This window comes from Ursus maritimus, unplaced genomic scaffold, assembly GCF_017311325.1.
Source record: "Ursus maritimus isolate PB19 unplaced genomic scaffold, ASM1731132v1 scaffold_10, whole genome shotgun sequence".
NCBI classification, from domain to species: Eukaryota; Metazoa; Chordata; class Mammalia; order Carnivora; family Ursidae; genus Ursus; species Ursus maritimus.
In genome coordinates, this window is record NW_024423344.1 from 50,209,921 (window position 1) to 50,223,347 (window position 13,427).

Genomic DNA, 13,427 nt, shown 5'->3' on the forward strand with positions numbered 1-13,427 from the left:
ACTCCAGTATGACTATAAGCTTAAGAATATTTATTGTAGGGGCGCCTGGGTGGCTCAGTCGTTAAGCATCTGCCTTCGGTTCAGGGCGTGATCCCAGAGTCCTGGGATCGAGCCCCACATCGGGCTCCTCTGCTGGGAGCCTGCTTCTTCCTTTCCCACTCCCCCTGCTTGTGTTCCCTCTCTTGCTGGCTATCTCTCTCTCTCTGTCAAATATATACATAAATCTTAAAAAAAAAAAAAAAAGAATATTTATTGTAGAAAACCCCACAAAAACCTGAAAATAACCTAAATGTCCATCAACAAAATAACGCAGTACAGCCATATTACAAAATGAAAAACATTACCTAAAAGAATATAAAAATTTAAAGACTAAGTTCCAAATTAATAAAAATGCAGTATAATACTGTTCTTTTAGGTTTCAAGAGCACATTCCATTATATAAGCCTGTGTCATAAATAGCAGCAGCTAAATCACATCAATGGGCCTGAGGCTGAGCAAAGCTTTAATACAAGAACTAGGTCCTAAAATTCTGATCAACTCTGAAACAACACAAACTTGATAAGTAGGATGAGACAGAAAAATCAAGTAATGGAGTGCTGGGAAAATATATAAAGATAATATCATAAAAGTGTCATATCACTATGCTGGTTTTCAATTATTCAATATGGTATAAGAATTTCCTAAGGTCACTGAATAAGAAACTGCAGTCTGACTTTTAAAAATGGGTACACAGTTAAAATTCTTATTTAAAAGTATTTTTTACAAAATAAAATGTACAAACAGGTTTCACTTTGCATTGTACTGTGTTAAATGAAACACATGCATATTGTAACACGTCCTCACTGCACGATTCCATAGTAACCATGGCGATTGTGCAAAGCAAGGACACGGTTCTAATATGCACAAATTTCAGTACCATGTAAGGTAACAAATGCCATAATTAAGGTCCATAATGAGGATCCTAACCCATCAAGAAAAGATATTTACTACATATTTTACTATACACTGTGTTATAACAAAAATGAAAAAAATGTGTAAGAAAGAGCTCAACCAAAAAATAAGACACAAAATTTCTGTGCACTAATAAACTAAAGAAATCTTTCTATATACTGAGGACAAAGGATGAAACAGACTTGTCAGAAAATATACAACAATTGCCTAGAACATAAGTCTGTGTTTATAAAATCAGATACAATAATAAAATCTATGTAAATATTTAAATAATGGAGTTTTTTAAACCTTTGAAAGGCTAGAGTTTATGTTTTTAAGGTCTATGACACATTTTCAAATAAATGGCAAAAAAATATTCTGCAATCACAAAATTTTGTTGAACTACTGCATAATCAATGTTCTTTTACTTCTGATATGCAGAAATATACTACAGCTAGAGAAGAAAAGCTTTTTTTACAGAGGGAGAAAAAACTAACACAACACACAGCAAGCAATTACATGTCATCAAAGGATTTACTATACTTTGGTTGAAACATAAGAAATTGCTGTTTTTTGTAGGTTAATTCGTATGATTCAACCCAATATTGCCCAAAAAAGAAAAAACAGGTAGTAAAAAGATACACTGATAATTATCCTTAAATCATATTAATATAAAAGAAACTGTCACTAAATTACCATACGTCATAAAGATCTAGAACTTAAATTTTACCCTATTTCCTATAAAATATTTAATATGAAATTTCCCCATATTTATATAATGTAAATAATGATAGTATCTACATTCTCATTAAAATAAATCACTTTTAAAGGTAATGATTTTACGTAAACACAGCCAAGCTAACAGCAAACATTTCTACATCAATTAATCAGATTGTTTATCAGATTCTATCAAGAACAATCTTCAAGTTCCAAGAATATGTTTTACAACTTAAGTTTTAAAAAAATTGGATTTACCATACATGCTATACTTTTTATGACTTATTCCATTTTATGTTAAAAAAAAAAAGTGCCTAGGAAAAATTTGCAATGGTGGTTAAATGGATAATAGATTTTATTTCATGTATCAAATCTCATGTCATTTCTAACAAGGATTTAAAATACACAGTATCAGTAAACATTTCCAAACAAGATTTTGCCTGGCAGAGGAGTAAAATAACAGATCCCTTCAACCATCTGTCTTAATCTTACAAAGAAAAGATTCTACTGGGCAACAACAGCTTTAGTAATATTTATATTTATTTCTCCTACTGGATGTATATTAAAATATCTATATTTTACTATTTACTTATAACCATAGTGAAATGTATTTGCAGGCTGAGAAATGGTCATAAACAATGAGGAAAAGAGAAACAATACACCTATCTTTGCAATTAAAACCTGCAAAACTCTCCAACTTACCCTTCTTGTACATAACCAGAATAAGCTTTTTGAAAAAAAAAAAAAAAACATATAAAAACATAATTATGCACTGGATCGAAAGAAGAATGCTGGGACCATGCTCAAATGGAAATGATCATAAATGACTAAGAAAACAGAAATTAAAATACTATATTAAACTAATTCGTTGTTCATGGTTAAATAACAACCCTGAGTCCAAAATCTGGGTGAAAGACCAGTTCTTAGAATTCATGTATCTTTCTTAAAAGTTGCCATTGCTAATAGTTTCTGATTCTTAGCAGATGGCATAATTCTTAATATGCTTGACTTACTCTATAAACCCCCTACTGAATTAAATCTATGTTATTGGCACAATTGTAAATACTCTGAATATTTTCACATTATTTTCATATGTTACTATAATGTTACTAATTTTAATTGCAATGTTTTACAAAGTCAACCTATTCTGTAAACTTTCAGTGGTCTCAGTAGAGGGTAAGAAAATGGATTATCATATACTTTTTCTCTGCAGCTACATCTTACCTCTTCCTTCCTCTAATCTGTGTCTCCTGATTACACGTTGTCGTTTTTCCTCTTGTCGTAACTGAAGGTGTTCTTCAATGTTAACCCCAGGTACTGGGACAGCTAGATGATTGACCAAAAAAACAAAACAAAACACAAAGAAACACACAAAAAAACATATATAGACAGATACAATAATAGATATGAGAGAACTATATGAAATTCAAGAAAGTAAAAGCTAACAAAACACCGATGAAAAATTATTTTTACTCAAAGAATCTAGCAAAAAAGAGAAAAAGAGCCTTATCCTTTAATTAGTGACATACTGTCAGTTACCATCTAAGCAGTACTGCATAGTTAACTATTAATTTTTAACACATATTAATATAAATTACTGAACTGAGGACAAGATGTGTAGTACAATCCATCACATTACCTAACAGAAGATCTAAAGGTATCATCTCCTTCACTGCATCAAGAATTCCTCTTTGTCTTGCCTCCTGACCATCCAACTCTCTTGCACAAGCCTTGCAACACCCACACACGGCACAGCCAGATTCTCCGGAACCACAACCACAGATCCTTAAAAAATAGAAATAATTAACTGAAATCCTTCTATTCTTTCCTTAAAACTCTTTTCTATAATGTCTTTTCAGCATTTCTGAAATTAAGTTATATGAGTCAGCAATGAAATTACTCTTCAGATCAGGATGTGCTAATTTTAAAGAATAGGTATGAATAGATAGAATAACTAAAAACATGAGTTTATTAAGCTCGTCATAGGTATAAAAGGTATATTCCTACAGAAAATACAAATGTATTCTGCCACTATTCAAAATCACTATTAACAAATATTTTAAAAATTATCACAATTAGTAAAGCACCAGCAGCTTACTATTATTAAATGGTCTGGTTGGGTTAGTCAGTTACCAAACAAGCACCGTTCTCCACTAGCTACCTTAAAGAAGGTGAGCATAGCCATCAGTAAGTGAGCTCAGCTTGCCATCTTCATATGTTAGGTCTCCTTTTCTCTCCCTCCTTTAAATGCCTCATCTCTCATTCTCTCCTTCCACTATATCCAATTACCTGTTCCTTTTCCTTTTCTTTGTCCTGTTCTTACCAGTTGTGAACTAACTGTATGACATTGGATTACAACATAAACAAGACAAGAACACTCCCAGAAGTTGCCTATAGGGTCAGTGAACAAATAACTTCATAGTCACCTACTTCATAGATGTGGATAGAAGTTGCAGCTTTAATGTTTTTGCTTGATCAGAACTGAAAACCTTTAGACAGCTTTGCTGAGCCTGTGGTTATCCAGATTTGTGGTGGCACAAGAGAAAGGATCTACCTGGCAGCAGTTTTGAAAGACATAGCTAGGTGCTCTGTGAAACTCGTGCGTTTAAAATGTAAGCACTACTGACAGTTTGGAGGATCACTAACTACAGGAGTAAAAACTGATAAACTAATACGCTCTACTACATTGTCTATATGCACTGTTTAAAAGATAATGTGGCATTCTAAATTTATTCTAAGATACGCAGCCACAATTCTATAATAATTGAAGTCATTTTTAATAGTGCAGAGTGTCCTAGCATATAGTCTTATGTTAATTTTATTCATTTATTCACTTTTGCCTCATTAATAAAGAAATCACTGTATTTGGTTAGGTACAGTCCATTTAGGTCTATAGGTTTAAATTATAAATAATTATTGGAAACTGATAGTAGATCTCTGGGGAAAAGCACATAAAGAAAATAATTTTAGGAAGGATCAGAGAATTCAGAAATTCATTTATGTACCAACTGCTGAAGTTCAGAGAAAGCTTATTGTTAAAATATTTCAACAGCCTAAAAGAAAAGGCATGTTATATATGATTTATTTTCGTATGTTAGGCCAAGTATAAAATTCTCCCCAACATTCTAGGGGAAAACCTGCATTCTGATTCTGCCAAACTCACATATAAAGTTTAAAATAATGATAACATGGGACTCTGAAGGGGGAAAAAAAGGTCCAACAAGAGCAAAAGAGGATAAATATAAACAAGTATAATGCAACTTTAGAAGTGATAGTTCCTAGGACACCTAAAATTGTGAACATAAATTTAATTTAAAAGAAAATTATATGTCCTTAATCAAGTATTTTATATGATATTTGATAATTTCATCCAGAAAAGATTAATGTTCAACAAAAATGAACAGATATTTGGCATTAGAGCAGTCTTAGGAAAAGAATACAAATTCAGGCAGAGCCCCATGACTTGAAGAAATTTAGGACATGTTTTTATTTTTTTTGAAGATTTTATTTATTTATTTGAGAGAGAGACAGATTATAAGCAGGAGGGAGAAGCAGACTCCCTGCTGAGCAGGGAGCCAGGCATGGGGCTCAATCCCAGGACCCTGGGATCATGACTTGAGCTGAAGGCAGACACTTAACTGACTGAACCACCCAGGAGTCCCTATGACTTATTTTTAAATAATGGTTTAAATGAATCAAATGAAAGAAAAACAACTTAAATAAAACTGACACTAAATTAGAAATTAATGTAACAGAAAACAATTATTAGAATTACACGTATATGCCAATATGCCCTCAAGAAACAACAAAGAAGAATACACTCTGGAATAATTTTGAAAAGAAATGTGTTGTGTGCACTTTCTACCAATATTTTATGTCTTCAGTATTAATCATTTTCTTACCCTCCAGGGACTCTGTCTGGACGCCCACTACTGACACAACTGGCTCCATAACCTGTACAGTCTCCACAGACAGTACACACCATGCACTGTTCCAGCTTCCATTTATGCATGCCTGGAGGGCACATCATGGACTTCTCATCTTTTTCATCTAGTTCTTCTTCCAGGTCTTCATCCATTGCTGTTGCCATATTTTCAACTCCAAACCCTATTTGACAGATCAGTTTATAACTCTGATGTAGATTATTCCCATTTCTAAAAAAACTGGCAAAATTATATAACATATACTAATCCAAGTGAATATACAAAGGAATGCTAAAATATAAGAGCAACAAAAATAAAATTTAATTTAGGAACCACAAATAAATGCTCTCCTCATTTCCTTTCTGCAAAAAGAGGGAAGGCAGGAACACCTCTTAGCTGTTACTTTCTGCCAATCATACTTTTAACTTTTGTTGATTTTAGTCCCTCATTTCTATCCTCACTGTCATTCAACAGACCATAAAATGTCTCCCAACCATGCTCTAAGCCATGAGTCCCTCCTCTCTAGAACATCCTCCCACTACTAGCAATAGGCTAAAATTTATAAGGAAAAATAATAAAAATTATCACCAAAATTTAGAAATTATATACACAAATGAAACCATAAGTAAATGATAAAGGATAAGCCAGTTAGTCAAAGATATGTGTAACACATACAACATAATATATCAAAAATTCCTACAAATCAATAAGAAGGCAAGAAAACTGAGAAGTCTGAAGAGATGGTCTAACATACTACTAATGGTCAGGGAATGAAAATTAAAAGAAAGATGAGGAGACCCAGCCATTCTACTCCTAGTTATATGCCCAAAAGAAAAGCATACAAATGTTCACCAACATTCACCAGAAATGTTCACAGCAACTCTACTTATAATAACCAAAACTAGAAACCACCCAAATGTCCATAATACTTGAAAAATTCCAAAACTGTGGTATATTCACACAACTGATTACTATACAACAATGAGAATGAATAATCTATAAATACTTGTAACAATATAAATGAATTTCATAAACATAAAGTTGAGTGAAAAGAAACTAGACATAAAAGAGTTCACGTGACATAATTCCAAAAATATAAAGTACAAAAATATGTAAAACTAATTTATGGTGTTAACTAGAGAGGTAGGTAGTACCTGGAGAGGAACATAAAGGGGGCTTCCTGGGGTGCTGGTAATATACTATTTCTTCATCAAGGTGCTGATTATAGGAATGTGTTCAGCTTGTGAAAATTCGCCAAGATCTACACTTATGCTATGTGTGTTTGGCCACATGTATGTTTTACTTCAATATGACAAATAAAAAATCATAATGAACTACAATGTCATAACCATTAAACTGACAAAAATCTGAGTATTGATACTACCTCCTAGACTGATGTGGAAAATCAAAGATACAACCTCTTCTAAGAAAAACCTAGCAAAGCTAAAATCTACAACATAGAAATTATAAAGTCTCACACATGTTTACCAGGAAACACAGATAAAGGAGGTTTTGAGATTGATGGGTGAAAAACTGGAAATAAACTCCTCTATCAGCGGGAAAATGGATAAATGGTGGTATGTTAGTGGTATGGGTTTTTTTTACACAGCAGTTAACATGAATCATTTAGATTTATATGAACTAACATGGAGATACTTCAAGCACAATGGTGAGACAACAAAAAACCTAATTTGCAGAAAAATACAGATTAGCACTTATAAAAGTATCTTATTTTTATGTATAAAATATGAGTATATAACATAGCTTACATATAAAATATATAAGAACAAGAAAAAAAAATACAGAAACATGATTGAGAATCAAAGTCATGATTGTAGTTGGTTTTGGAGAGAGAGGGAGTATAAATAATAAGCCTCGGAAGGAGAATACAGGACACTTGCACCTTATCCACAATTCTTTTTACTGAAAAATAAGGCATGTGATACACAATTTTTTCATATTATAATCTTATTTTCTGTACTTTTCCTGTTTTCCTAAACTTTAAAATAAAAAAAACCCCTTCATGTTCTTTATGACTCTATAATCTGTATTCATTATATGTCTTACACTACTAGTCTGCTTCCTAATTCATTACTTACTAGCAGAGGAGGTGTGATCTTAAAAGTAAAACAATTTTTTAACAATTTTATTTTGGTTATTACAAAATTTACAGTAATAATCTAGAGCATAGGTGTAAACGTATGACAAATTTTTACAAGTTTTAGAATAATAGGGAAACAATTCTGTTCAGTTCAAAACTTATAAAACATAATCTGAATATGTATTTATATTATATATAGAAAACTAAACAGCTTCTCTCCTTTTTGCCTAGTAGGCATTATCCAAAACAATAGTTCAGCAGTATAGCAAGAAGAAAAAATGTTTCCATTTTGGAGTAATCCATTTTTCTTCCTTTTGTTCTTCTTTCTTTTTTAAAATCAATGTGCTCTAACAGACTTGCTCTTTTAAAACCTGAAGTATTTTAAGTACATGCACATATAAATAAGATACTAAAAACAAAATAGTGGGCTCTTGATATCCAGATGAGTCTGACATCAAGGTCTCAAGAGCTAAACTTGTTTTTGTTAATTTATATCAATATTAATCCTCAAACTCTTTTGTACCTTTTTAAAAAAGATTTTATTTATTTATTTATTCAGAGAGAGCGCATGCATGCTAGCAGGGGAAGGGCAGAAGGAGAGGGACAGAGAATCTCAAGCAGACTCCCCACTGAGTGTGGAGCCCACGTGGGGCTTGATCTCACGACCCTGAGCTCATGACCTGAGCCAAAATTAAGAGTTGGATGTTTAACTGGCTGAACTACCCAGGAGCCCCAAAACTCTTTTGTACTTTAAACACAGTTCAATGCCTAATTCTAGTAATATCTATTTCCTATTCTCTAGCCCACACAAAATTAAAAACAGAAAACCAGCAATTGGAATGAAGGGTATAGGATAGCAATGATAGCAGTAGAAGTAAAAATTGAGAGCAAGAATGAAGTGAACAAAACCAAAACAAAAAACCCCACAAACAAGACAAAGGATAAACCCCTCTTTCTGTCAATAGCCTGAGTATTAGGGCAAAGTATATGGTGAGTAAGGTGCATCTATAATTTAGCCCTTGGTAAAGGGCCAAGTATTCTTAAGAATCATTTTTAGTTGTCAGGAACTGATTAATTTACAGGTAGCGTGTGCTATTAAACAGGAAGATAACATCTCCCAGATAGGCTGCTGCCAAAAATGGTTAAAACCAAAAACGTGTGGTATAAAAGGAACTAATAACGAGGAGTTTGAAAAATGCACTTTTCTAGAATAATGTAGTCAAAATGCTAAATCAAAGCAGTGTTATCATATTTTCTATGAAATTTTAAAAAATTAGGGTGTATGGTTGGCTCAGTCGAAGAGCATGTGACTCTGGATCTTGGGGTCATGAGTTCAAGCCCCATGCTGGGTATAGAGATTACTTAAATAAATAAACTTTAAAAGAAAAAAAAGAAAGAAATACACTCAAGTTCATTTGCTCAAAAATTAAAAGTCTAAAGTATATTCAATTGTTTCAGTGATATATGTCAAATAAATAAGAAATTCAGTGGTTTTCCTATTTTATAAGTATGAAATTAAAGAGCCACTTGTTTTGAAAAGAGTAAGATTCATCCCCATGTTGTTCAAAAGAACTTAATGAAAAGATAACACAAAATTTAATATCCACATGTCCAACACCTACCTTTCCCCCCTTGGTTCATGGCACCAGTGTCTCGTCCACACTGTCCTTTATTATTCACACCAAATGTCCAAACTTCTCCATTCTTCATTAAAACACAAGTATGAGCTTTGCCCATAGCTACCTGAGTTACAAAATGGCCTTTCAAATCTGTTACCAAACCTATAGGAAAGATAAAATTTGGTGAGGAACAACAATAAAACCTTTCTGAGTCTCGTAAATCATCAGTATTGTAGAAGGACTACCTCAATGCAGAACTTTTTATTTCTGGGATAAAATAACCCACCCAAATGAGAAATAAGTGGCCAAAAGACTGGCAGGGTATCAGTAAATTAATTTTGTAAGTCTGTAATGAAGTTCCAAAATCTTAAAACATTATCATCTAGACTTGGGACAAATTTTTACTGTGGCCATGGCTCAAGCCTGCTTCTCCTAAACGTTTGCTTTAAATGTCAACATGCCCAACAATTCTCAGAAGGGTCACTAGTTCTCAAACTTTCCTGGCCCAAGCACACAAAGGAGCCTATAAATCATGTGCTTTACCTGCTCTGACTTGCCTTAAAAAGGAATGAAGAGGGGCATCTGATGTAATGAGCACTGGGTATTATACAAGACTGATGAATCACTGAACTCTACCTCTGACACTAATAATACACTATATGTTAAGTAAAATAAAAATAATAAAAAGGATTGAAAAACACAATAAAACACTTGCTGGAGCATACTGAAATCACATTATTTCTGAGGAAACCCATGAGATGTTCCAAAGCAGCATTTTTCAACCCTTTTTAACCTATGTGCTTTCTTCCACAATCCGACAGCTAACTAGTTTAGCCAGTTCCTAAACCTCACTTATTCACATATTACTTTCATTATATTTGCCATATCTAAGTGCCACCCATATAATCTTAATATTTTTGCATCAATTTTAAATTGACAGAAGCATTTTTAACCTTATCAAGTAGTAACAACAGTAAAAATAAAAGATTGTTGAGTATTTCTAATATATACTAAAATAAAGACTTCTTAAAAATTAAAAAAAACTGAAGAGTTTGTTTTATTTAAATTACAAATAATATGATTCTTGTATCACACTTTGGGAAAACCATTTCACATTATTTTCTCAGATATCATTTCCTAAGGTGACCTTCTCTTCCACCCTATATTACTTAGGTCTTTTTAGCTTAAAAACTCCCAGTTTTAGTATTTGGCATACATAAAAAGATATGTGTATTTAGCAATATTATTTATTATTATTAACAGTACTAGCTGACATGTCTTGGGCCCTTACATGTGTCAGGCTCTGTGCTAATAAGCATTTCACATAAGCATTATCTCCTATAATCTTATAACAACCATATGAAGCAGTTACTGTCATTAGCTCCCTTTTGAAGATGGGGAAAAAAAGGAAAGTAATCTCTGAAAAGTTAAGGAATTAAAGCCAGTTATTAGCCAACTAAAAAGTGGCAGTGCCAAGATCTGGGTTTATATCCATAACCATTAAACCACACCTCTCTAATATTTAAGCTTTAAAATGCCCAATTATCTCTCAGATCCTCAAAAAGAGAGGGACCATGTCTGCCTGGTCCACCAAGCTGTGACACACTGTCAGTTCTCAATAAATATACATTGAATAAATGCACGAGTTTTCTTCAGTGCTAGCTACCACAATCTTAGCAAGCAATAGCTATACTGAACATTATTTTTCAACTATACATGAGCCCACTCCCAAATTTTGACTGACAGTTGAGGCCAACTGAAGATCTAAATATTGCCACATTAAGCCAATTCACATATCACCTGAGTACAGTTCAACTTAATAATTGCTGGAAATGTACAACATATGTCATTTCCCCAGCAATGAGACAATCACTTAAACTTCCAACCAGAAATTTCATTGTCTGTTTTCCTTTTCACAAAGAAATTCATAGGCTTTACATATTTACCAAATATAAAATCCTACCAAGTGGGTTTTACAATCATATTCATTTCCTAAGCGCTAGAAAGAAAATCTAGGAATCAAATACAACAAGTTTTTGATATTAGAGCTTATACATATAAACCTCTTTATGTGGCTAGTCCTATCCCACATTCCACTCATTACACTTTTGGTTTATCATTCACTGAGTCGCTTAACAAGGAATTCTTATGACCCTACCATGTATAAGACCGTATTGGGAACTGGGGATACAATAGTAAATAAGAGAGAGAGTCCTTCCTAACTATCTAATGGGGGAGATGGATAATTCATCAATTATAAATCAGTTATGCTATGCAAATTATTTCCCAAGGGTACCACCAAGAACATGTCACATGAGCATCTGAATGAGTCTAGGGAAACTTTCCAGACAAGTAACAGCTAAGGTAGAGTTGCACTAGCCAAGCTCTGTGATTAGCTCTGCATGAAACTAGTGACACTGTTCCCAGCAATAAGACAGGAAGGAATCACAAAATGTTGTATTTGGAAAGAAACGTGAAAAATCTAGAGAAAGCATGCTACAACTGTTAATTTTCTATACCTAGCTTTCCAATATATAATGTCTAGTACTGGACTTTCTTTGCATAAGTAAAATGTGTTTAAGTTGAACTTACTTGAACTGTCAGAGTAAATGGCATCTTTCCCAAACATGTATAGCTCTCCATCTTTAGAAATAACAGAACTACTTCCGTTATTGCAGGCTGTATACACCACAATCTTTCCTTCCATCTTAATTATCTTTTTAGGTTTATAGGGTTTTGATTGCCGTCTGCTCTTAGCTTAAAAAAAACAACACACACAAAAAATAAAATTAAGGCATCTATGTATAAATAAAAATAATGGTTTGTATAAAAAGCCCAAGGAAAAAATATATGCATTTATGATACACTTTATTAATTTATTTCCACAAAGGCCTGGGCTTCCCAACATGTCAATTAAAATGAGTCAACCTGCAAGACTCATCTGGTTAATTAAGACTTAGGCTATCACTGTCAGATCCTTTTGTTACACACTGAAATTTCCAATGAGAAACACCAATTTTCTACCAAACTTCTGGCTTCTGGGGAGCCCAATCTCTAGATTTGCTATACATTATTAATACCATTCCATTATCATATATATGATTTTCTCTCAAACTCCACCTCATATGTATTCTTATGCTAGATCTTAGAAAGCGAAATCAGTTCCTCGTCCATTCAACATATATTTAGCAGCTACACCCAGTCAATGAAATTGTGTAAGAAGTGGAAATATATATACGGAGAAAGAGCAAATAAATTTAAATGTGGGTGATGATCCAAGCAGCCTCTGCTCTCAAAAACTAAATCCCTGAAATGAGCAAAAGATGGGATATATCAATCTTCTGTTCCTTCAGTCAATCCCAGTTCTTGATGCCTTTCAGAATAAAAATGTATGTGCTGGGCACAATTCTGGGACTTAAAAATACGATTATATTTCTTCATATAACATGATCCATATACATGTGTATGGTAACTACCCTATCTGGTGCTCAAAGAAAGAACAATGTCCTCCAAATGCTTGAAGGAAAACCTGGCAGTGCTGAAGTTTCTCCAATATGGCAATACACTTTATGGGGATTTTTTTCCAGGTAACTTTTATTTACACACAATTTTAACATTATATGTTGACTTCAAACCTAATCCTCAGAAGATGCCACTCCACTGTGCTAAAACATATAAAGTATATGAGAAGTTATAAAAAGAGAAAAATGACACTTTGAGAAAAACTGAATGAAAGTATAGGAAAGATCAGAGACAAACAAAATTGTTTATGTTTTCCCTGCTTAGGAATGATTTCATTACAGGAAAATAATAAAAAGAATAGTGACCCATAAGGAACACTATTACACAGGTTACATAAGATTTACTGCATTCTGAAATCTATATTCCTTATAAAATTCTGGGTTATCTAAAATAACATATTGTAATAAATTAAGTTTTTTTAAATAACATCAATGAACAAAACAGATGAATAGCAGTGTTATCCATAAAGCATCATCAATTTTTTTATTCACGAAGATGAACCCTAGAACCAAATCAGCACTTAAAATTCTTAATGAATAGTACACCACCACATAATCGGTTGATGATGCCCCAATGTAAAATCCTCTATTAATTTGGTGAGGTTAGTGCTATTGA

The 13,427-nt window shown here is 33.0% G+C and overlaps 1 protein-coding gene across 3 annotated transcripts in view; it reads right to left on the bottom strand.

Moving 5' to 3' along the window:
* Positions 1-13,427, bottom strand: part of MYCBP2 (MYC binding protein 2) — a 252,568-nt gene that overhangs the window by 178,415 nt on the left and 60,726 nt on the right. For all 3 annotated transcript variants that reach the window (XM_040623680.1, XM_040623687.1, XM_040623672.1), the window contains exons 13-17: positions 11,883-12,047; positions 9,294-9,452; positions 5,550-5,754; positions 3,287-3,432; positions 2,872-2,973 (exon numbers count right to left, since the gene is read on the bottom strand). In XM_040623680.1, coding sequence (XP_040479614.1) covers positions 2,872-2,973; positions 3,287-3,432; positions 5,550-5,754; positions 9,294-9,452; positions 11,883-12,047 — 777 coding nt within the window. The remainder of the gene's footprint in view (positions 1-2,871; positions 2,974-3,286; positions 3,433-5,549; positions 5,755-9,293; positions 9,453-11,882; positions 12,048-13,427) is intronic.